General features: G+C 37.6%; 1 protein-coding gene across 1 annotated transcript in view; it reads left to right on the forward strand.

Annotated features, from left to right (window-relative positions):
- The window catches only part of PIP4K2A (phosphatidylinositol-5-phosphate 4-kinase type 2 alpha), a 100,250-nt gene that overhangs the window by 50,680 nt on the left and 22,822 nt on the right, over positions 1-26,748 (forward strand). Inside the window, exons 3-4 of the mRNA XM_085227278.1 lie at positions 802-898; positions 16,847-16,999. Of these exons, the coding sequence (XP_085083404.1) occupies positions 802-898; positions 16,847-16,999 (250 nt within the window). The remainder of the gene's footprint in view (positions 1-801; positions 899-16,846; positions 17,000-26,748) is intronic.

Here is a 26,748-nt window from a genome sequence, read left to right on the forward strand (position 1 = left end):
CTCGTGGTGTGTTTATTTGTGGCTGTTCCAAACATTTATTTGGATATTTTTTAAAACATAACTTCAGGTGCATGTACTTGTTAATATTTTAAATGAAATATTTGGACAAGAATGAAAATGTAAAGTGTATATCAAAAGTGAATGATGTGTAAATTTTACTAATTCATAATACGAAATTATAGCAATCATATAAGAGTTCCAAAAGTATTAAGATAGTTAAATGTAATATCCACATCTCTTAAAGTTATCTCCCGTGATTGGTATGTGCACACATGTAAAACTATTAGTGCTACTATGTGTATAAGTTGTTTAATAATACATTAGGAAAATGAAGAATTCTGTTACTTGGAGTCTTCTTCTCTATGAAAAAGTTCAAAGTTACTTTTCTCAGATCTGAAATTAACAGCGGGATATTAAAGCTAGTCCTGTGCTCAGTAAGGCCAATTTTCTTGAAGCTTTGGCACTGTCCGTGCTTTCTGGTGTCACAGATGGTATGGTAATTCTTGTATAATGCAATCTGAGATTTCACCTTTGGAATAATTTAAGGGCAGTGGCAAAACACTCCTTCCTGCTTTTCAGTGCAGGTTCAGCTTGTTAGAGACAAGCATGTATAAACTTATTGAACGTAATAAAGAGTAAAACATGGTGAGCCCAAATCTCTTTCAAAAAAGTAGGGCTTTAGAGGAGAGGTTGTAAATCTCCTTATTCTCCGCTTTGTATGAACAGAATTGAAACAATACCCTAGAGTTTTTAATTGCATATGCAGATAAATGGACTTGATTTGGTTTTATATTCTTTCAGAGAAAACATGCCGAGTCATTTCAAATTTAAGGAATATTGTCCAATGGTTTTCCGTAATCTAAGAGAGAGGTTTGGAATTGATGATCAGGACTTCCAGGTAAGTTCACTTTCAAAACGTCTTGACCGGTATATCTACAGGTTATGCTACAGTTGTGAACAGGCCAACCTATTGAAACAGTATTTCTTTATTTAGGTATTAGTCGGAAAAAAACTAAGAGGAAAAATTAGCCGTTCTTCCCACTGTTTCCCCTACCTGAGCCATCAGATTTCTGGTTTGCCTGTGTTACCTGTCTCATGGCGGCCTTTCCTAATCTTTGGTCCTCCTTGTGTCCCACCACAGTACCTCCTGGTCATAAGCTGAGATATTAAATAGAGGTTATGTTAAAACTTGCAGAAGGAGGTAAGAACCATCTCTGTGCACTGCTAACAAGAGATGCTGTATTCAGCTGAGTCACTCTGATAAAGGTTGCTTTAGGGACGTGTCCATGTTAGATGTGGTTTCTGAAACCATCGCAGCCGTATGTTTCCTTCATGTATTTTTTTGTTCAGAAAAGGGTAGTCTGTGGTAAACAATTCCATACTCCATTGTTACCTTTTCTTTTCCCTTTTTTAAAAGGATCTGGAAATAAGTGGCTTGCGAAGAACAGATACAGCAAAACAAGAAAGTGCTCTACATTTGGCAGTATTGTTTCTTGCATTCAAAGCCTCTTTCAGTCTTTGCAAAAGAAAGTTCTTGAACTTCTCTTCAGTCTGATTTGCCAGTACTCACTGACATTCCCTTTTCCATTAGCTGTTCCTAATGCACATCATCTCCATCACAGGGATAATTCCTTCTGCAGTCACCCTGGTAAACAGACTGTCCTACATAGCACTTGCTACGTAATGAGTGTCTGCTTCCTGGCGTGTTCTTTTACTTTTTTAAGCTGTTTCAGTATGGTTTGCAATTCCTGTTGTAGCCTGTCACTAAGATATATCAGGAGATATTTAATAAATAATAATACAATTTTTATTAAAGATTTCAAGTAGCTAAAAAATTATACAGAATACATCTGTGATGCAATACAGACAAACCTGAATACTGTAGCCCAAATCTAAATTCTTTCAGCTGTTCTCTATACTAATTTTCCCTTTTCTCAATATGAAGCAGCATGTTAAAAATGCATATATTGGTTAAAATGTGCTTGCATGACTGAGATTAAGTTATGGCCACTGTAACTTTAGGAAGGTATTTTGCTAGGAAATGGAGAAGGGGGTTTTCTCCCTTCTCCCCTTTCCCCTCCCTTTCTTTCCCCTCCCCTCTCCACAGTTATAACATCTGGGGCTAAAATATCGAGTTACATTCCTGGTTCAATTTTCTTGAAAGACCAATGAGAAATGTTAGGAAAGATACTTAATCCCTAACATACTTAATCCCTTTATATGAAGGTTTCCTTTTTCAGTGTGTAAGAGAGAAAGATGTGATTGCTCCTGACTTCAAAATTATAATGTCAGTTCATGCTTGGTCTCTTTAGGAAGATAGGGTGATAACAAAGTTACTTTTCAGTAAATATGTATTAAATGCTGTCATCAGTTAAAGCTGGGAAAATTGGGATAATCTAAAATGCTGCATTCCACAGCGTCATGGGCTGTTTTCATCTCCAGTGCTGTTCGAACCAAATCAGGAATCCCTTTGTTGTAATTAATACTTGTTAGATTAACTGAATGTCACTAAATAAAGTTTCCAGATTTCCAGATTAAAAAGAAAAAAATTACTTTCTTGTAGCTATCTGTTTTAACAGCTTTTGATAGTGTAACCAAACAGCAATTTAGAAGAGGAAAATGCAACCACATCCTTGTTTTTACTTCAACACTTATATGTTATTTACAGAAAAAAAATCTTCAGTGCTGTTTAGTACTTCAGGTATATCTAACATAAAAAGAAGATTGATTAATATAATTTTGACCAAGGGAAGGCAGTATCTGAATTTTCTGTTCTTTTTTTTCTCAATCCAAGTAGTTTATCACCCTGAATTCTTATTCTACAGGATGTTGTAATAAAATAAAAATACTCTGAGTAGTAATATATTTGAACACATTTTTAAACTCAAATTATTTTTACAAAAATATACATAAATGAAAATTCCAGTCATAGGATCACAGAAAAGCTCCAGGGACAGCCTCAGTCACATCACCAGAATTTGTTGTGATCTTATGTATAAAATAAGGATTACCCCCTTTAAAATTAGAAGTTTCTTTCATTTTGATTCAATATCCCCTTTGGTTTAAAAGGGAATTTGACAGAGGTGCTTTTAAAAAAAAAAAAAAAAAAGACAAAGATTCCAGATAATCTTTGTATTCAAGGAGTTATTTCAGTGAACATTGAAAAGTGGTTGTCTTATACTCTGAACTAACCATGACTTGGAAAAAATATGTACTGTATTAAATGGAGGGGAAGCTTATGGAACAGACAGCAGTGTTTCTTACAAAATGATTTTCAGGAAAGGAGTCCCAATCAATTGTGAACAATGTCATTCCCACTAGTGAGCAAGACAGAACTGATGTAGATAAATAAACCAAGTTACCCTCTTCATTAGTCAGATATATCAGTATAAATTGTGCAGTATACATTTTTTTTTAAATGGTTTTGTTTTCAGAGTGTTCAGCAGATATTCTTGATGAGTGTTTCCAGAAAAACTTTTCCAGAAGGCAGATAGTGCTTACTCATACGGAAAGATTAACAAACAAACAAAAACCTGCATCATGAAAATAATTTGTTAGTGTATGCTCTGGCTTCTGAGCTATACTCATTTTAATTCTTGACATTATGTTATTTACTTCGTACAATCATAGAATAGCTCAGGTTTGAAGAGACCTTCAAGATCATCAAGTCCAACCTCAAGCTAACCATACTACCCTAAGAACCCTCTGCTAAATCATCCAAGGATGGTGACTCAGCCACCTCCCTGGGGAACCTATTGCAGTGCTTAACAACCCTTTCTGTAAAGAAGTTTTTCCTGATATCCAACCTAAACTTCCCCTGGCGCAGCCTGAGGCCATTAAGTTTTGTGGGCTTCTAAAACAGAAATATTCAGTTCGTCTTTACAGAATCACAGAATCAGAGAATTGTAGGGGTTGGAAGGGACCTCTAGAGATCATCGAGACCAACCCCCCTGCCAAAGCAGGCTCCCTACATCAGGTCGCACAGGTAGGCGTCCAGGCGAGACTTGAATATCTCCAGAGAAGGAGACTCCACAACCTCCCTGGGCAGCCTGTTCCAGTGCTCCGTCACCCTCACCGTGAAGAAGTTCTTACGCACATTCGTGCGAAACTTCCTATGCTGCAGCTTATGTCCGTTTCCCCTCGTCCTGTCTCCACGTACCACTGAAAAGAGACTGGCCTCACCGCTATGGTGAGACCCAGTTCACTTAGCCTTTCTTCATAGGGGAGATGCTCCAGGCCCTTCACCATCTTTGTGGCCCTCCGCTGGACTCTTTCCAAGAGATCCCTGTCTTTTTTGAGCCCAGAACTGGACACAGTACTCCAGATGAGTACTCTGCCTTACCAGGGCAGAGTAGAGGGGGAGGATCATTAGAATCATTATTAATCATTAGAATGATTAACATAGAGATCTCCTCATAGAGAGCTTCTCTTATCTATGAAGAAAGATTCAGTATTAAAAAACAAATACAAAAAATTTCCCTACATTCAGTGCAGCTTCAGAACCAGGAGAACTCAAATTATGTCACTGCTGCCCTGCAAGAAGCTATATCTAGCAATGGCTGCTGCTGTTCTTGTAATGGGCTCCCACCTTTCACATGAGGAAAACCAAAAATGTCTTTGTTAACCTACCATGCATCTGTCTGCCTTTCACAGCTAGTTGGGCATCTCTGAAAGGTGTCTGAATTAGTACTGATCTAAGATTATCTTCCTAGAGGTACATGCATTGCTAGGACCGATTGGCTTTTTTTGGTGTTTCACCCTTTATTATGGATGGCAGTGGGGAGAATATAGTATGGATTTAGTTAAACCTTGAGTTTTATCTTTAGTTTGCCTATATAAACTTGTCGTTATAAATTGCATCTTCAACCTATGTTAAAGAACTTTGTTTCTGTGTCAAAAATTCCTTTATTAGACTCTGAGCTTCCTTCTTGATCACCTATTACTAAGGTATTTATGACATCAGATAAAAATAGTATGTTTTTCTTGCAAAAGGAAACTCAGGTGATGTTAGTGTGAATCAAAATTGCATTTGAATACTGTAAAACCTTTAAAATCATTTTAACCACTTAAACAGACTATGAATTATCAAAACAAAGGAGATTTTTGTTTTATTATATGCTGTCATATGTTACAAGTAGGTACATACGGATCTCATACTGATGGTAATTTCTAAAAGTGTCAAAGAAATTCTCCAATTTCTAAAAGCACTAAATAATGCCAAATTTTGCCTTGATAGGGTATGTTATCCTGAACTAGTGTTTTTGTTAGAGTCTTCTTTTTATTGAGAAACTGTTTGTAGCTCTAAAGACTGTCTTAACTTTGACAGGAAAATAGTTGAGAGCATTATCTGTTCCTACCAGGAAAAAATAAAAAAAAGAAAAAGAAAAGAGAAAATGGATGCAGCGAAGGAAATCTCTACAATCCTAACTCACTACAATCCTAAATTAATTTTTAATTTCCGCACCCCCTCAGCTTCAGACATTGATTTTGCAGAAATTGCTTTACAGAAATGCCTCTTATTTCCCAAAATATATTTACTCAGTGGGGTAACTTCAGAGGTTTTTTTTTAGTTTAGTTGACACCATTTCTTACCTAATAAAATATGTGAGTATAATTTTGGCAGAAGAATTATAGGACTGGCTTCTGGCAAATGTAAAATCAGGAGAGGTTGGCAAGATAGCAGCTAACTGATGCCCCCCCCCAACCAACTCCAGAAAAATAGGATCTACTGCTGTTACAAACGCTTCTTCTCCTGTTGCTCTGGAAAATAAACTTAATTTTCTGTCCTCCCACACATCTGTTCTTGCTTAAAGTTCTTGCTGAATCCTTCATCTGGATTCTACTAGGCAAAAGAGGAAGACTGGGTTCTTGCCCTATAAATAGAATTGCTCATTCCAGAGGGCACCAGTGTCCCACTGTACCTAATGATTCTTCTGCAGGAAACTGGGGAGAGAGTGATGGATTTTCCTTAAAGTTTTAGTGCATGGTGTAATAGGAGACATGCTTGCTTCTGACTTTGCCTGTCTGTAGGAGCAATTTGTAGCAGTTGTCTGTGTAACATAAACAATTCTTAAAGGGCTTTGTAGCAGATAGCCTATAAGTTTATTTTAATTTAGAGCTCCCTGTTATTTCTGTGTGCATTTTTTCCATATAAAAGTTTGACATCTTGAAATGAAAATTGAGATTTTCTGTTTTTAATCAATTTCCTTTATAGCAAATCATACGAACTCAGTATCTTTCACTTCTGATGTGTGAGTCTCCTTAAGTTTCAATATCTCTTGCAGATTTCTGTGTAGAAGAATTTCTTAAACTAGCCTGTAGTCCAGATTCTAGTGTAGCTGCAGATAAATACTGCAAATTTTGGATTAATTCTTCAGAAGTTAGCCTTTAGTATAATCGTCTAAAAGTATCTAAATTTCCTACTACCAGCTTTCTTGTAATGAATATTTTTACTCTTTTTATGTGACTTTTCCAATTCCAAGAAATCACATTTGGAATTTGCAAGCAATTTTACAACCTAAGATGCTTGTTTAAACAAAAAACATCGATTGGTAGTGATGCATCTTTCTGAAATGGGCTTGTGATTTGGTGTACTGAAACTGGCTGGGATGAAGTTAACTTGTTTCATAGTGGTCTGTATGCTACTGTGTTTTGGATTTGTTTGGGATAGTGCTGATAACAAACTAATATTTCAGCTAGCACTGAGCAGTACTCACAGAGTGTCAGGACCTTCTGTTTTTGTCACTCTGTGAGTAAGCTGGAAATGGGCAAGAAGCTGAGAGGGAACCCAGCTGGGACAGCTAACCTAAACTGGCTAAAGGGATATTCCATACCAGTATTTAATAAAATGCATAAATACTCCTGGAAGCAAGAACTACCTGAAAGAAAAATCCTGTGCTGGTCATTTTAGCATGGCAAATCTGTCAAATGAGAGACCTGTAGCGTATAGTCTCCAAATCCCAAATGAACGTTGGCACTAGGATCCTCAGAACTGCTGACATCTCATTTGACGTGGGCATATGTGGTTGTGGTAGTAAGGTGTGGAATGAGCTATAGTAACAACTGTGGCATTTATGCTGCTTCCAGTACATTAAAAACATGGTATACAATCTGAATATTATGTTCTAGGATTTGATGCCATAAATGTGAGCCAAAATAGGAATTTACAGACTGTGGGACTGAACCTTAGTAGGTATGGCAACACTAACAGCAATTTTAACTCCAGTTTCTCCTAGTCTTCACTAGAGAAAACAAATGTTTTACCTTGCTTTCAGCAGCGTCTTGTCTAAACTAAATATCATTCACAGCTGGGTAGTCAAACTAGAAAAGAGTGATTTAGCATGTGTTGGCAATATCAAAAAACGAGCTGATAGGAGTTCTCTGAGCTACCATAGGGCCATCCTTGAAAATGAGGCAGCAAGCCAAGCTTTCCAGGGCTGAAGGGAAAAGGCTCCCAGATAAAGATCCCTAGTGTTTTCCAATGCAATTGCATGCCTTAAACTGACAGCTCCAAATCCAGACTGTCTGAATAGGGTGACTTGATTTAGGGAAGAATCTTGTATTTTATTGACTGTACTATCATTAGACCAAGTCAAGGAACCCACAGTCTTGATCACAAAAGCAGAGCTCATAAATGTTTAGAATTTGTACATCTACATCTGAACAAGACCATAGAAAACAGTTGATATTTCTGGCATCTGACATCATATCATAGTATCACAGAACCAGAGTGATTTGTTTTTCTCTCCTGGAGCCCTTGTGACATTCAACATGGCTCTTTTGAGACCTGCTTTTGAGCTGACTGAAAGCAGAACACAGTGTTGACCATACAGTTGCCAAAGGCAAGGAGGGGACATGCCACTGAGTGCGTTTGTATGGTGTTGGTGGTCAGTTACACATTGCTACATGTTAGATTTCTTAAATATAAGTTGATGTTTCAGTAGAGTTTGTTGATAGACTGATTGATTCTGCTTGCAGATGTAACAGAGCGTGCTTTCCAGAAAATTTTTCAGTGCAAGCTTTAGGAAAAGCAGTTTTCCCACTGAAGTTTCCCACCTCTAAATATGACAACTTGTATGTTATGGGAGAAATGTCTTCCTGTAAGTCTGTTCTTCTAAAGAAAAATATTAAGAACTATTTAATATGAAGCATTTTCCATTATACCATCCTGCTCAACAACAGTGGTAGAATGCACATTGCCAGTGTTCAAATCAAACTCAAAAGTTTTCCCTACCCATTGTTGTATGACAAAACCAGATACTTTTGGGTTTGATGCTTCTGCTGTTTATAATATAACACTGGTGTTTTGCCTTTCTTCTGTAGAACAGCAGGTAAAGCATCATCCTGAACACATTCCAAGAAGTGGGCTGCTTGTTTAAAAAGCAGGAGAAAGCCTTGGAGGCTCCATGTCCAGTAGTATGACACCATTTCTATCTAATATGTTTCTTTATCAGTAATCAGTTAATCCATATGTATAATTCCCAAGGTCTTTAAAAAATAAAATTAAAATTGTGAAAGCTGCAAGCTTGTCTTCGTAAGAACCTGTGCATGGGCCAGGCAGTGTCACAGAAGAATAGCCAGATCCTGTGTACGTAATTTCCCTAACAGCAATGAACTACTGCCAGGCTCTCCCTCTGACCTATTATTTCAGTCATCACAGAGCATCATCTGTGCACTTGTTTTTTGCCTGTTCGCTCATGCAAAGCTTGCCCAGAGGCACTCATAAATAGCTTGGGATTTGATCTGATTAGTCTTTGGGGTATGTGGTTCGAACAGTAGGGGAATGTCTTGTGACACTCATTTTAGCATCTCACGACTTTTGAATGAGATCACAGTACCAGAAACTGTTGTTTTCTTTTTGTCCTTGCGTTGCAGAATGGAAAAGATTTAAATCAATGAGAAGCTGTTAAGCCAGTCAATTTGAAAGATTACTGTTCTTGTACATCTCTCTGTGCTTTATCACCAGAATTTTCCTGCTGCCCTTTTTTTCTTAAGAAGTGCTGTGTCTCAATGATGATTTTTATTGGGCTCCCTTTTAAGATTAGTTACACGAAGAATTTGTATTACATCCAACATAGTTCACACATTTACGGTTTCTAAAATATAATCTCATCTGTTAAAGCAGCAGTTAGAAAACAATGACATTTACATTAGTTGTGTAGAAGATTAGAATGAGCTAATTAAATTGACCTTTAAATCTCTCCACCCTCTCGGAGGCTGTGGCTAATCCTTGGCCTCCCACTGAGGAGATAAATATCCTTGCTGTGAGCATTTCAGGCAAAGTGGGCAGAGGAAGAAGAGGCTTGCCAGCAGTTTGTCTTTGAAGATGAGGGCACTGCTTTGCCAGTTACGAATGCAGCTTGCAATTGAGGAAGAGGGGCAAACCTTTCCTGTACTTCAGGCAGGGCCAAAGGTTCTGCTCCATGTGTCTTCTTATAAAGAAAAAAAGTGTTTCATTCAGAAGATATAGCTCCAAATAGCCTAACTTGTTGCTCTTAGAAGCAGCCAGCATCTCTCTGGAAATGGATCTCAAAATTGGTCTCCCTTTTTTTGCTGTCTTGTGTTGGTAGAACTAGAGTTATCAATTATACAATAATTTCTTTGTTACAGTAGGCTGCTATTTTTATTGACCAATGCACAAAATAAAGTATGCTTCAAAAAGATAATGTGCTAAGTGGTGCTTTAGCTGGTACCTAGTGACTCCTCTGACAGTGTTTGACTTGATATTTTGTGACTTTGTCATTTTCTAAAACATTAAGTTTTAGGAGACTTTATAATCAAAAATTAAAACCATGTGTATAAGAGAGTATTAAATGACAAGAATTAAAATTTAATTGTCAATGAGTAATTGACATTTCACGTAGTGGAAACCTGCAGAAGAGGCAAAATCTGTCCAAATAGCAAAATGTGATAAAGACAATTTTATGGAGTACCACTTGGACCACCACCTGGCATTCTGAGCCTATCCAAACAGGATGCCTTTTAATGTCGTCAGATAAATAATTATGTGGAAAAAAGGGATTGCATTCTTAGGGAGCAAAAGTCTGCCCTTGAGGAGATAGCAGCTCTGAAAAGGAGCAAATGGCCAAAGAGGATGAGAATGTAGCACTAGTATGAGCCTTCAGTGAGGAATAACTGCTTTTTTGAGTGGATAAATTGGACGGTGTGAAACAATGCCAGGAAGAATGTAACTTTTTTGAACGTCTGTTTATTTTATACTTAAAACTAATATTGTATTTAGTATTGCTTCTGGTCATCTTAAAAAAATGGATGGCACTTTGGATACAGGAGAGATACGGGAAACTGGCATCAAAGCAATTTAAGAACATAGAGAATGCTATGTGATGGGACTTTCAGCAGTACAAGTGATTAACTGCCAGAATAACTGCAGTGATGAGTCTTTGGCTTGTGAAAGTGGAAAATCCAGACTGTCTTACTGGAAGCTGTTCCTAGACCAAAAGCAAAGATTGGAATTCAGTTTTGGAGAAGCTGGGTGAAATGGAATGGCGTGTGATATGTGGCGGTTGTGTTGGCTTCTAGTTTATGAAATTCTCTTGAAGGCTCCAGGAGAGCTCGTGTGATTTGGTGGGAGCTGTTTTGTTTCTAGGATCTTCACAGAATTTTGGATCAGGACCTCTGGTAAGAACATTCTCCTTACCTACTGTGTTTTTACCGTAGGAATTTTGATAAAACTCTGCACAGAAAAATATGCTGATAAAGAGAGGGGGTCTACAGTAAAACTGAATGAGCTTTCAATTAACTTGCTAAAGAATATGCTGTTCCTAGGTGAAATTACGATCTAATTTAGGTGGGCTGATTAACATTTTGTATCAAGAACTCTTCAGGAAATTAAGTTCTAGCAAGTGGTGTAGCTTTTACCCATTTATATGTAAAGCTGTATCTAGATTATTTCATCAGAAATTAATTCTTTGATGTGGGACAAGTTCTTTGTGATTTGTACAGAGGACCAGATGAGTATTTCTGGTTGCCCGCAGATTTGCCTGCAGTGCAGTGTAGGTGATACTTTTAATATTGATTTATGTTAGGGCTGTGAGACTTTCAGCCAGTGATTTCTCATAGGGAAAACATTTGGGAGAGAGAGGGAGGTGCACAAAAGGGAAATTTATCTATTAGTGGTATCTCTGAACTTGGCACGCTAAGCGTGTCTTTGAGTTGTATAAGTAATTACAGAAGTAATTTAGCATAGTCTTTAAATGACCTCATAAAAGTATTCACGTTTCAAAAGTACAAAACCTTCATTCTCCTGAGACCAAAACCAGCAGGCACAAGATTAAAACTTCACAAATTAGAGGTGAACAGGGAATTGGCAGAACGCAGACGCTCAGAGTAGGAGGCTTCAGAAGAGCTGCTAAGTGAAGTTGTTAAGTGGAACAGAGTGCGTGTGGCTGGCACATGTGTTTGTTGGTTGTAAAGGCGAAGACTGAGGAAAGGCTGGAACAGCTGAGAAAATGTGGACAAGGTACTGTGACCCTGTTTTCTTAGAGTTTTGTGCTCACTAAAGATAGTGCATGGTATAGCTAGATAAATTCCCCACTGTCTGTTCGCACAAAGCGCAAGTGAGCAGCAGTGAGTGATGGTAAAAAGGTTGTTAGGATGGTGGACCTGTGTCTTTCAAAGGGTATTTTCCTATATCTGAGGGATATACTCCCTGTTCTGTCTTTGTGGCTCATAGTTCTGCTCTCAGTGAGGAGTGGCTCCTTGCCATCTGCTCATATTCCACTTGATTTTCCCCTAATTAAGAAAGAGAGCCCAAGGGAACCCAATCAGGTGTTAGCCATCATCTATCTCTTCCTGCATCTCCTTCCCCCTCCCTCAGCCCATCTTGTATTTTCCTTTTGGAAAAGGGAGATACTTGATTTTCATTCTTTGTTTCCTTCCTGATCCCACCAGTCTTACCTAAGAAGGAGTTTTTCCAGCTGGGCACCATGCTGGTCCTGCCTAATGAGTTCACTGCTTAACGGGAAAACAGAGGAAGCGCCCTGTGCTGCTTTTTTTCTAGGCACATTGATTCAGCTTTTCTTCCGACCTGTTTGTCCATGGATGTCAACAGTGCAATTTATTATCCTGTTCTGCTCACTTTTTGCACATAACATCACTGAAGTTTATCAGTGGTGTTGTGTCCAATGTTGCCTTTCAAGACTGTACTGCATTTGACAGGAGAAATCTATGTAGTGCATCTGATAATAGTCTCAACTACAGAGCAGTATAATTCAAATAAATGCATATTTTCAGTCTAATCACCACTACAACATCTTTCTTATTATTGTCTGCATTAAGATAAAGGTGATTCTCTTAAAAACCGAGCTTAGACAAACCCAAAATAAGCTTAACTCTTGTCCTTATCTAGATATATATTACAGGGCTAACATATAATTCCAAAAGAGAAAATTCCACAATTTTTCCACACTTTGTGGTAGACAGTGCATACCAGAGGTCACATGTGGTGCTACTGATAGTTCTGTATGAGATTTCTTACCAGTTGTGAGTTTAACTAGTGGCTGTGCATCAGAGGGGCTTACGCGGGATCTTGTTGGCCAGCTTCTGTGCTAACTTATAAGAGATGCAGTTTCCAGCAAAGAGTTTCTTCCGCTTCTAATAGATGTGCTATTCATTTGTTAGCATTTGGCAGGGTTGAATGGGATTCAGAATGGTTTGATATATACAGAACAGTGTTGAGTCAGCCAGGTAAGTTAGATTCACCTACATAAAATGGGTGAATGATAGTGTTTTAAAAGTATTTTTAAGTAGCCATATTGTTTCTGCTTTGAATCCCATGAACTCTTCTGGTTTTATCTTTTATTCATTAATTTACTTACTAATAATTTATCAGGTGCAGACCAATTGCTGTCATCTTTTTAAAGATTCTTTGTTGTGATGATCATGCAACTGTATTGTGTATTTTATTGAAGACTGATTTCTCATTATAAAGGAGTAGAATTAGTATAGTTGAAAGGTAGGATGTTTTGTATGATACATGGAAGCTTTGCTTTTGAAGGAATTTGAACTTTCCTCTATTCACAGAAGTGAGTTGTGAAACATGACAAACAAAGTTGTCCACGGACAAAACTGAGCCATATATTATCAGCACAAGAAAGTAATAATACAGTTACTATTATTCAGCCCAATATTATGGCATTGGTTTTAATTTTTCAGCTTTTAAAAATGTACTTATTAATTAAATTTATGCACGTATCAAAAGAATGCACAGCAATTATCATTAATCTTAAACATTGTTCATGTTCCACCTTCTTTCAGTGTTCAGATGAACCATATTCTGTATCTAAAGAAAGCATTGTATTGAGAGTTTCTACAGGAATGGAGCTAGTAAAAACAAAGTGTCAATGATTTTAATTAAATGGGTTTTCTTATCTTAAACATGTTCAATGTTTAAACATCTGATCTTTAATTCATTAATAGACTTGGAGTATTATAGGGAAGACATCTGAGTTACCTGGGCATGTATAGAATTGTGCTGCTTAGTACAGTGTTGTTTGGTTCTAACAAATTAATTATGTACATGGTAAAATGATAGTTACATGCATTCTTAATTAAACTTGATATAGATAACTAGAAAGAAAATAGCCATCTACTCAAAAATACATGCATACCATTTCTGATGTATCAAAGCATTGAGAAGCTGTAGGTTGTGTACTAAATAATTATCTACGTATATGTTATATTTTCTTGTTAGCAACACTCAGTATGATAGCTGTATTTGCAAATTAACTTATCATTATAATTGGCAATCAAGCAGATTTCATTTCCATTAGAAAAACAACTATTGCAGGAAAAGACAAGGATCAGTTAAAACTAAGTGACTTAATGAGGTTTCATCCAGTTAATTTAAAATATGACTAAATTTATTAATTTCTGTTTGAATTGGACTAGCTTCTGTTTTTCTCTGTGTAGATGGATTGTAATAAAAGAAGCATGATAAGGAATACTGGTTAATTCATTCTCTTATTCTTTCAGCTGTCATTTCTTTTAAGGCAAAACTTCTTACTGCTTATGGGTTCTGTGTTTTTAAATGCATCAAGTACCACATTCCAACAGGAAATATTTAAAAAAATAAAAAGAAGAATCAGAATAAGTACGTCGGTTTTGAGGGGTTGCTCCATTAGTATACTCTAGAAATTCCTGGTTAAGAATGGGTTGAATGGAGGTTATGTTTTCAGGAATACTGTACCTGAAAAGCAGGAAGATCTTTATTTTAAGCCCTAACACTTGAATGACTGCAAGTAGTGCTTGTGAAGACCAAAGAGGACACATTCTAAATGAGAGGACTGTAAGAATAGCAGTGATGATGTCTGAAGTAAAAATGCATTATTGGGCACAGAATTGTTGACTGAGCTTCAGCATATGGGAAGTCCAGAGCAGCATCATTTCCTGCGTGCTGCATCTCGGTCATGACGTTGCTATCAGTACTGAGTGTCAGAGACACTTAGGGAAGTCAGCTGCTTCTACTTGTATCAAAACCACTCAGGTTTTTCATTCTAAGTGAGCGCTCGCAGATAGGAATTTCACTCAAATCTGACACATCTTTTGGTGAAGAGTTAAAATGTGCCTCAGAAGCCCTTGACGTTTTGGACAATAACGCTAGTCCAGGTCCTCCTCATTATCTTCTCTCTTTCCGTCCTCCATCTGAGGTTCCTTGGCAGACTGACAAGTGTACTTTTGAGCAATTTTTTATATCACAACAACTTAAGGTTCCCCTCAGGTTAATTGCTTTCAAGATTTATACCACATGGATTACAGTTTAAAGGCTAGGGTTCTCTGGGAGCAATACATTCAGAAATGTGTGGTTACTGATGAACAGTTTAGCTTTATTGGAACAGTTAACCTCAGAATAATGCACCTTTTTCTGCTGGGAACAATAACAAATAATTACCCAGTAGCCTTTATTATTGCTGACTGAATTATAGCCTAATAATTTAGCAGTAGTTCAATTCACTGGATACACTGATGATTACCCATGCTTCAGCTTTTCTCAAAGCTATGAATAATTACTATGTTTCATCATATTTTCTAGAGTTAGTGGTGATGGTAACTGAATTTGCATTGCATTTGAAAACTTTCTGTGATCAGTTTGTCATTTAAAACCATTAAATATGAGCCCTGGAAATAAAGTCAAGTTCTGACTCTAGAACATAGAAGGTTTCAATGGAGGATGATTTCTAAGAGTAACTCAATATATGATTCAGTTTTAAAATTAATGGAGTTCGGATGTGAAGTGTAGTATTAAGAAAATTCAGTTCATTTATAGTACGTGTTCTCTTGGGCCGACATTGTCAGTACATAAAAAATACTTCAGTGACGGAGTGGTGGGAAATTAGAATAGGGAACATCTGGAAACAGGCACGGAAAACTTAAATTCCCATAAATAGTTCAGTCTACACAGTACTTGCATCTGATAAAGTTGACTGACAAAAGCCAGTGCAGATCAGGAACTGAGTCTTCAGTGGTTGTCCTAAAATCTCTGTTCTGATTAATCTAGGAAAACTATTCATTTATAAACATTAGGGAGGCATCCGCATCCTTTGTTTCTTTAGTGAACTGAGAGATAGCAGAGAATCGCATTTTGTCATAGACATTGGTAATGACTGTAATTCACTGAGTGAGTCTAGAAGTGTACAGGGAGAAGTCTGCAAAGATTTATTTCTTCTATATGACATGACAAAGCTTTTCATTGTAATAAGACCTTATAGGGCTGTGTGCTTTTAGGTAATTTACTGTTATTCCTGCTACTCCTGAGTACTTCAGCTGAACAAAGTAAGCTTGTGGGGAAACGTTCTTACCTCATACTAAATTGATTTAAGAAAGCATCCCACATTTGGGTCAGGATTTAAACATTCTGAATACTTGTTGAGGTCAGTGGGATTCCTTTATGCAATCAGAAATACGAAGGTGTGTGTATGTGTTCAAGCGCCTTCTTAAATGGAGGCTATAGTTGCCCTCATCTCTAGGTTGCAGTTATTACTTAATAATAATTGACAGCAGCACTGACTTCTTGGCACTGCATTTGAACACTTGCCTCAAGTTAGTGTGTGCAGTCCTGCACAGAGCTTGTGATCCCAGATCCCTTCGTTGCTAGAGTGAAAGCATAAGCACATCTTCAAATAAGGTAAGCAGTATTCTGATCTGAATACTGCTTAACTTTCTAGGGAAAAAAAGTTCCCTTTGCTAACATAGGAGCACAAGTAGTATCAAGCCCCAGTCTAGAAATGGTCACTCATCTCTAGCAGCTTTTTCTTCTGACAGTTATTATAATAGGGTTATTATAATACAGTTATTAACTGTTGTTCCCCTCCTGAGCTTGTGGAAAGGCAGAGGTGTCTGTTTTGCCAAAGAAGGAACTGTACAATAATATCACTTGCTTAACACTAGATATGAAATCGTTGGAATTGCTCTGGTACCACAGCTTGGAAATCTAACTCTTGGTTATGTTACTCAGCCAGTCCCACTGGCTTAAGAACAACTCCTGCTGCATTGTAAAATGATACTTGTTAGTAGGGTTGAATCCTCCGGTTATTATGGTGTAGAACAGTGGTTCTTTGGGGTTTTAATGACTGTATTTTTTTCCTCAAAGCTGATAACATGTATGTAACAAAGCACAGTAAATCTTCACTGACTTTTAAATCATTGATGGTCAGTACATTCAACCAAACACTCTTTGGTTCTCAAAGAATTTAAAGTGATTACATGCTTGGCAGAGTTCCACTCAGTGACTATTCAAAAATACTTTAAAATAAATGCAAATGTTTTATATGTTAGGAAATATGTATATTTTTGTCTGACAACACTTTTTTTTTTTTTAATCAATTGACAGAACTCATTGACAAGAAGTGCACCTCTTGCCAATGATTCCCAAGCACGCAGTGGTGCCCGGTTTCATACATCTTATGACAAAAGATATATCATCAAAACGATAACAAGTGAAGATGTAGCAGAAATGCACAACATACTGAAGAAATACCATCAGGTAATATGCTATTTCTTATCAGAATGTGGAGTATCTTCTCATATATTGCAGTGCCAATCTTTTTTAAAGTGTTAAAAGTTTAAAGGAACAATCATGGGAAAAGAATAACTGATTTTTTTTTTTTTTCTTTTTTCATGTCTGCTTTATGGTATACTTAAAATAATAAGGGTACACTCTTCTGAATATCCAAGCTAGCTTTTAAGTAAAATGGTATGTCTGCATGGTACAGGTGATAACTTGGAGTCCATAGGGTCCTATTCCTTACTACAAAGATTCTCATTCTTTCAGCTCCAGGCTTGAAGCTACTTTATTCTAGGCTAGTTTGGGGATCACTGTGTACAAGTGTATGAATGCTGCAGATGATCTTTTTCTTCTCAGTCTAAGCATGGAATGTGTTTCACTACTTAGACGTTTAAAATAATAAATGTTGAATTGTATGAGAACTTAAAGATTTGGTATAATTGATATAAAATTCCAGCTATTGAAAAAAAAAAGATTTTGCCAACGTGCTTTATATAAATTGCTTTGAAGTCAGAAGGGAACAGGGGAAATCCCTGAAATCAACCTTAACAGTTTTCATGCTGTGTCAGTGTATGATTTGTATGAATGGTACAGAGGGAAGCAGAACTTGGGAAATACAAGAAACCTTAATAAAAATCAGTGCTAGCTTTCTTAGTTCCAGATCTGTTTGAATAAGCTCTAAAGCTGCATAAACCAGGGAAGCTTTTAAAAATAATCTAAAATATGGTGCCCAAAGGGAGGTGGGTTTTTTCCTTCTTTCCATCTTCCTGCTCACCTCTGTGGATTGGAATTCCAGGTAAAGACTTCAGAATGTTCAGATGTTTGGTTTTTTTTGTTTCTGTTGTTTTGCCTTGTGATGTTTCATAATGTTCTGATACTATATGCCACTTCACTAGAAATCACGAACTATGTGGGTTGCTCCAAAAGTAATGCCTCTTCTTTGTTTCCTTGGAAACTACAACAGATAGAAAGAGCACAATAACACTGTTCAATAGAACAAATTCTCAGCTACAAAGCACTATTTTTCAACACAGTCATCACCATTAGTTATGCATTTTTGCAAGTAATGAACAAGGACTTGCATGCTGTGCTCATTAAGAATCTGCACTAGTGGAGGTGACCCACTGTTTCACAGTTGTTACAATGACATTGCCACTAGGAAAATGTTGCCCACACAGTTCATCTTTTATCAGCCCTAATGGTTGGAATTCAGAAGGCTCCAAGTTGAGACTGCACAGTGTGGTAGAACAGTGCAGCCAAGATTGGCAGTGTGCTCCACGGTCTTCGTACTGGGATGGGGTCTTGTGTTATTGTGTTGCAAGAGAAAGGTTGTCCTCTTGCCTGACTGAAAGTTCAAGCCTTAGCTTAGTCAGCGGCCTGATGTGTCTGTCAGAGTTGGTGGCTTGTCTGGGTTTGAGGAAATCCAGTAGGATCACTCCTTTCTTATCTCAAAAGAAACTGCATATCACTTTACCTGCTGAAGGCTGTGTCTTGAACTTTTTCTTCTTCACATGCTCCCACTTTGTGGTCTGCTGTTCTGACTATGACTTGTAGCATTGACACCACGTCTCATCACTGGTGGAGATGAGATTCAGGAAGCTGCCACCTTCAGCCTCGTATTGGTTCAGTAGGTCCTGACAAACTTGCACATGATGTTCTTTCTGTTCCTGTGTCAACATTTGTGGGACCCACCTGGCACAAACTTTGCAAATTCCAGCATTGCCATCATTGTTTCCAATGCATTAAAGCTGGTATTTGGCTCTGTACACAGTTCCTAGGTCGTAAACCACTGATTCTCACAGATAAGCTTCATGCTTACTCCTACATCAGATGCCATTTTATGAGACTGCCCCTTTGCTGCCATCTGTCATGCAACAACAAAATGTAATGGAATACTGGTGGGACTACTGCCATGGCACCAACATCTGCCTCTGACATTGAGGGCCAACATAATAAAATAGGAGGCATTACTTTCAGAGCAGCCCTTGCACATTTTGAAAGCAACATCACATGAATATAAAGTAACAAGGCCTGATTGTATTTTTTTTTTACTTCTGGAACTTTTAAAAGTGAAGAGAGACAGAGGCATGATTTTGGGATGTTAGGAATTGTACATATTGCCAGCCATCCTCACAGTGCTTCTTCCAGCTCCTTTCCTCTCTCCTGCTGTATATTTGAGATCTGTGAGTTCCATTCAAGCCCCAAGTGGTTGTGAAGCCTTCAGCAAGATAGATGTGAACTCCTTCCTCTCTGCAAGTTGTACGTCTGTTTAAATAAAATGTGAGACAAGCATGTGCTTATTTTAACAGCAAAATATTGTCACTATCAGAAATCTTTGTAAGGCCATCTTTTAATTACAATTTTGTTAATGAGAAAATTTAAACTATTATCTAATTGTAATTTGGGGGTATTAGAATTTTCAAAGTTACAGTTTTAGCTTTGATCTAAAACAGTTTTCATTTGCGAAGCAGTGCAGGAAAATTAATGCTCTGGTCCATTTCTTATTTGGCATTAGAAATTATAATGATCCAGATTTCTTTGAGACTGTTAATCCAGCTGAGAAGTCATACTGCTTTCCGAATCAGTCATCTCATTTCAAGAGTGTTCATGAAGACAGTGCTAGCATGAATGAACTTAACCATTACTGTAATCTGTTATTGTTCATGCTTTCAGAACATCAGAGTCCATGGTAGGTAGCTTACTAGTAACAATGATTTGCACATATGTGTGGCAGTTATCTCACTTGCCTTTGTGCTGGTATCTGTGTAAGAATAGAAGCATGTGTTCAGGTAGTGTTAGAAACATCTTACACATTATTATGTTAGTAACTTAAATAGATTTGAGTCTGATATCTTTTGGTAGTGTCTCCAAAAGGTTCTTAAAGATGAGACTGTATTTCTTTTCATCTCTGAACTTGAGAGCACTTTAAGAATGGCAAGAACTCCAGTACAGAGGCAGTCTTATAGTTGGACTTTTAATGAAATAAGTTAATTCCAGTGTCTTCAGTAACATGCTGTTAAAAGAATAAAATTGTTATAGAAAATCTAAATTAAATCCTACTAACTGTGGTGATGCAGCTGATAACATGCCCTGTGTTTTGCTGCTGGTAATTGAATGCTTGGTATATGAGGTACAGCAGTTGGTCCTCTCATTTCTCTAGACATTTTTTGGACAAGGAAAGCATATCTTATTATGCTAGACAAAGTCTAGAGAACCCACTGTCCTGGTGAGCAGGTCTTTAAATAATTTTCCTTACCAAGTCATCATACAAAGTTGCCCTTAGGCTACTTGTACTAACAAACCAGTCAATGCCAAGTATCCTCCATTGGTACTTAATTGATCTTAACAGTTTAAAGTGCCCTACTGTGGTTTTGCTTTGAGCCTACTAGCAGCCTCCCACATAATTCTGGGCAATTAATTTAGACATTAACCTAGGCCAGTTTCTATTCCTACTTTGCAGCTGGAACATGGACATCCTGACTTAGAGAAGGGTTTAGTAATTTGGATGTGTGTTCTTCTGTTTCAGTTAGACACAGTCCAACTCGCAGGTATGGGTGTACCTCCATGGTTCTATCAGATGGCAAGACTTTTCAGATATTGACTGGATACTCTTGTGGAAATCTTTGTCAAAACAAGTTCTCTTGGTTTTAGTTTTAGTTTGGCATATTCTCTCTGAGTAATAAAGATGCATAAATTCTGATTTACATACGTAGCTTATTGCCCACTATGTTCCTGAAATGTAATTGTTACTGCAGCTGATGAGGCTGTTTGCAATCACATACAAAAGTGCTACATTTTTAGGAAAAGATCTGCTCATTAATTTTCCCCCAGTTTCAGTGCACTGATTGCCAGCAGCATTCTTCACATGAGAAAATTTGTGACCCAATTAAATCAGCTCCACAGCCAAAATGTGAGTGCATCTGACTAGTTTGGGACTTCAGTGGCATACCCTTGTACGATGTCCTGTGTCAGACTGCTCTTAAGGCAAACCCATGTTTGGAAGGCTCGGCTTTCCAAGGACAGGAGCATACAAACATATTCAGACACAGTTATGTAGTGCAGGGATCCTGGGTGGAATAACCTTTCTCAGGCACATGAAGACCAGGGAGGTGGTTCATGTGAATTTTTAAAGAATGCTTCTCCTATTTCCAAGTCTCCCTTGACGTAGATCTGGTATCCCCATAGAACCTAACTTTGGGTCCCCTATCCATTCTGAACAGTAACTTTTGAACAATTGGACTTTTGCACCCTCTTTCATCTGTCCAGGAAGGCAGTAAAGCAGTAGTTATTTTCCAGTTACTTTTGACATGATGATGAGCAAAATTTGTACTATTTATGACAGATGATCTTTTTTCTCTTTCTCAGGCTTTTTTTTTTTTTTTTAACTTACTTCTCTACAGACTCATCTCACATTTATTCCACAGGTCTGAAACTCTGAGTGAGTTTCATTTAAACCATATTTACTCACCAGTGTTCTTACTCATGCTTAAAGCTCCAAACTGATGGAATCATTCTAGACCTTGAAAGTATCTCTCTCCTCCTCCTTGCTTAGGACAAAACATGCCTTATCAAATGTTTTCCCGCTCTGCCAGAGTCTCAGCAATACATACAAGAGAGGTAGCTATCTTTAAGCAAAGAAGACCAGGCGTCTGGGAGATAGTGGGTTCGGCAGAGAAATGTGGCAGAACAGTTTTCCCATGAACAGTTTTGAAATCCAACTCCAAATAATGATGATTTTTTGTGAGTCACCGAAAGATTAGACAAGTAGACTGCCACTAGAAAATAGAAATAAGATTTGGTGGTGGTTTTTTTTTTTTTTTCATCAGAAACTGGATATTTATTGTCCACAGACCTGTCTTTTTTTTTGTCCTTTCTCTCTTTGTTTGTCTGAAGTTGTAATACTCTGTTCTTTGGAACTGTGAAGAACTAAGGTTATAGTTATGCAACCTATATACTTAGGTACTTCTAAAAGGAGCAGGAATTGTGTACAGCGTGTTAACTCTTGTAAGACTAAAAATATCAAGTGTAGAATGCCTTGTTTTTAATTAACCAAAATTATGTAGGTCGCTTTGAAAGTAAAGTCTCCTATTTATTTCTACGGAAACTACAATAATACTATTCGATAAAGCAAATTCTCTACTACAAAATGCTATTTTTCATCATGGTCACCACCATTAGCTATGCATTTTCTCTGCAGTGAGCAAGAGCCTGCATGCCATGCTCATGAAAATCTGCACCAGTGGAGATGACCCACTGTCACCACTGCTGAAAGCACCACCTGTTGCCTCACTGTGCTCACATCCACTGTTTGGTTTCAGCAGGTGTTGATTAATGTCAATGGGTTCAATTTTTTCCACATGGAGGAATTCAATTCCACACCTTTGCTTCATCTGCACTTTCATGTCAGACACTATTCTGTCAGACTGCCCCTCTGCTGCCATCTGACATGGCAACAAAATGTAATGGGATATTGGTGGGAAGGTTCCACCTCTACTACCAATGCAACCAACATCCGCCTGTGATGTTGTGGGTCAACATCATAAAATAGGAGGCATTACTTTCAGGGCAACCCTCATATAACAGTCATGACTGCACAGCTTAGGGAAACTGGGCTTTTTTTCAGAAAGCAGGTGGCTGGTAACTTAAGAGGGAAAATAAAACAAGTCAGTTTGACTGAGCTTTCTGTTTTCCAGATAGAGCTGCTCTCATAATGTTGGGTGAGATATTTCAAAATTAGTCAAATTACATGCCTCCTAGGTTATTGTGTTGCTACTACTTGTAGTTTTTTGGTTTTTTTTTAAATGATCGACAGTGATGAGATTATCAAGTTCCAAGCCTATGACTACATACTGGAGATGTATAAATAACTAAAACTGAATCAAGTTTGAAGGAATACCAGGAGAAGTTACTATAGAAACAGCGTACAAGTATATATAGCAATTCAGGCTTCAAACTGTTGACCTGTAAGTAGCAGTTCTGACAGTTGTAAATTGTGGTTACTATCTGAAACTGTGAGTTACACTCTGTTTATCCCATCCAATGTGATGCTTGGTTTTTTGTTAGTGGCATTCAGGCCTACAGACTCAGACAGATGGTGAACGCTCAAGTCTCAACATTGACGCCTTCTGTCAACTCATCACACAGGTCTGACGTTTGCAGTATTGACTAAGAATACTAGAGGTTGTTATTTTTTTCTTGCAAATCTGGAAAAAAAAAAAAATCCAGGGGAAAAGTAAACAACTGAGCATACCACTTCTGGCCTAAACAAATAGGGGGAATAAAGCCTTCCTCCACACTTACAGTTGCAAAACTTATTGTCATTTATGAAGACTATAAAGTCCAGGTCCAGCTTTCTATCTGCATTTAAAAACTAATTAGCCTAGACAAGAACCATCTACATTTCTAAGTGCTGTGGTAAATGCAGGCATGTGTGACACATGGAGTTCTGCTGTAAGTTTCTATACTAGGCAGTTTCTACTACTACGGTATTTTTGGTACATGGTGTGAAATACTGCTTTCAGTCACATTTCATTTGAGATGCTTATGGTAGTGATATATTAGCAATTATTAGCAGGACTCTTGTAGCTGTTCTTCAGGAACCACTCGGCTGAACATAATTTACTTCTCAAATATGCTAGAAGCATTGTAATATGCTCAAAAGGTAACACTGACATACTGGAAAAATCATTGTTGTATTGTCCCTACCTACTTTCAGAAGTAGTACAACAGCTTAAAATTGTGTGAGTTAATCAAGCATATTAATGTTAAACACTTAAATAGTACTTGGAAGCAAAAAGGAATATTCACTTGAAATGCCTCAAACCTATTGCTGTTTTGGTTAAAATATGTACTCAGACCCCAAAAGCGTGGATCAGAAAACTGGAGTTAAGACCCTTGACACTGTTAAAGGGAGCGTAGTGAAGTCTTTTGAGATAAGCGCATTGCCAGGATTTCACTCTATTTATAAGGAGCAGGTATACCTTGTATGTGCCTTAAATATTTTAATTTCACTATACGTTCAAGTTGTGTTTATGTTTCCTTTGGATACATTGCCCCATGCAAAAGTTCTGTGGAGTACTTTGCATAAAACACAGAATATGCTAACGTAAATATTTTATAAATTACAAATATTTCCAAGGACAGAAATTGGTGCCAGTCGGACAGAATTCTGTCAGAAGATGTTCTAGTTTCTGAACTGAACAAGATATGTTGTCCTTCTCAGAGAGCTAAACTTGCTTCAAAGATTAAAAAGGTGTAAATCAATGTAACAGCGCAATCCTGAGCCCTCTGAGAATAGATGAAAGACAGGATGGATATTTTTAAAAATGAAAGGAAAGTAACTTGAGTTTCTTGTTCAAAAAAAACAAAAACAAAAAACCCAACACCTTTTGCACACCTTTCTTCATTAAAATGGACTTCAAAAGGAGTATTTTTTTCCTTGGTGCTGACATCCAGGTGATTTTAAGTGCTTTTCTAAAGAAAAAGAAATTGGGAAGACTCCCAAGGCAAATGAACAAGAGGGAGCTGTAAGTATACAAGCTTTCAAGTATCAATCTTATCACAAGTGTAGGTATACTGCACGTTTCTATAGGGGGCTGCCAACTGCACATCCTCTTCCTTACACAGGTAATAAATGCAGAACTGATACCGTTGCAGTGCCTGCCTGTCTCTATGGCAACTGCCAGAAGTGGTGAATAGCAGATGCAGCATGCTGGTTAAGGGGAGAAACTGCCCATTTTCCGCAGGCAGGAAACAGAGGAGTGATCTGAACTGGATGAGAAGAAAGGATGAAGCAAGCTAAAAAGGAAAAAGAGAATCATAAAGGAGAAAACAAAAGCAGCGCAAGTATGACCTTAGCTTTTGCAGAGGAAAAAAATGTGAAAGAAATAGGAAGAAAAGCGAAAGGAAAAATCACAGACAATTAAGTGTAAGAAGTGGAAATAGTACCAAGAGAGCATGGTTCAGAAGCTTAAGAATAGCACAAGGTTATTCAGTGGGAGGTAGGAGAAAATGTGATAATCATAAATAGATGGAAAATCATTACTGCAAGCTGAATGCAGTTTTGTCCTAAATATGATGACAGCCACATAGGCTGAAGTCTGTCCCAGAAAAGGAGGTAGGGACTAAGTTCCTAAGTCCAGGAATTTGCACAGAAGTAAGCTAGTATTAAGCCAATGCCATCCTAAAGCAGAGCTTTAAGGTTGTGTCATCCTCCATCCATGTCTTTGTTTGGGTTATCTGTGGCTAGGCTTTTCATTTTCCTCCCCGTTTCTTCCTGAGTCACTCTGTGTGTACCACAGAAAGAAGGGGAAGGATAGGTGAAAAGGCAGAGCAAGGCAGTATCATATTCTGTTATTTAAATGAAAACTCAGGAAAGGATACATTGCATGTAACTGTGACCCTGACTCTCTAGGTGTCCCAGTGTGGTAAGAGAGAAGATTTATGGGAGATGTGCTAAGAAGCAGAGCTGGGGAAAGCCCTTCTGCTGGCTCCTTCTGTGAATCAAGATAAAAAATTGGTTAATACGGACATTAGATGGAATTCAACCTGTGCAAGTGGGACAGACCACCATGAACTGGAATTGTTACTAGAAAAATGTTGAAAAAGTTCAGTGAATGATGAGACGTTTCATTAGGTAGATATTTAGCTATACAAAATGGCAGAATGAACTCGGCTACAGGGAATTCACCAGCACCTGTTTCTTACCTATTTAGTATATTTAAAATTCCATCACTGATGATGTTCAGGGCACTTCCAGAAGACACAGAAAGCCCAGTGACTCATCATGGCATTATCAAGAATAATGTTCCTGGTAGCAGATAAGCAGCCTAGATAATCACATCCAGTGATCATGTTCAGATTACATTGCACTTGAAGGAACTAGTCTTTATTCATGTTAAACTCATTTCACAGATTATCTTTCAGAAGAGAAAAATGCAAAAACGAGAATTTTACCCTGTGTTTTTTCAAAACTAGCCAGAAATGGCAGAGAGTCTTTACCAATACAGTTGTATGCACTTTGTTATCTTTTAGTCATCCTGATGGCTTACTAACATTACCAAGAAGAGGAAGCTAAGAGTCATATTTTTCATGTAAAATGAGCTAGTGTAAGTTCTGTTCTTATTAAGGAATTTTAAGGCCATATTTATACAAAGAATAATGAGAATGTAAGGTCATAAAGAATTTCTTATTTTCAGCTTTAAGCATGGGATTCAGGTGAGCTCAGAAAATTACTTATTTGAAAATAATGCTGCACAGCTGATAGAATGTGTCAACATGCTGACGATACTTTATTTTGTTAATGGTAATATTGTCCTCATGCTGTGCCGAAAAATGAAAATTGTCTGAATTAATAAGAAAATATGATAGGGTGTTTATTTTAGCACTCTTTAGAAATGGATTTTGTTACTGCATATAAGGACTTGTAAATGTACCAGCTAAGTGTTACGGATTTATTTAGCAAGGCTGCTTGATAGAAATATTTTAATGCTCTTTTTAGAAAGAATTAACATAAAGGTCTGGAAATCTTTTCTTCCATTGAAATTCAGCAGTTCTGTTAAGCATGTACCGGCTCGCTTTTATTCCAGCTGTGAGCGGGAAACTTCAGGAAATCATTCCTAGAAAGCACCTTGAGGTGACTAAATTGCTACTTCATTTATATCAAGATGGGCAAATTGAAAATCTGCCAACCACAGTCACTAGTGCAAGTCCTGCTGGGCTCCCACCCA

This window comes from Meleagris gallopavo, chromosome 6 (genome assembly GCF_905368555.1).
Source record: "Meleagris gallopavo chromosome 6, MGAL_WU_HG_1.1, whole genome shotgun sequence".
NCBI lineage: Eukaryota > Metazoa > Chordata > Aves > Galliformes > Phasianidae > Meleagris > Meleagris gallopavo.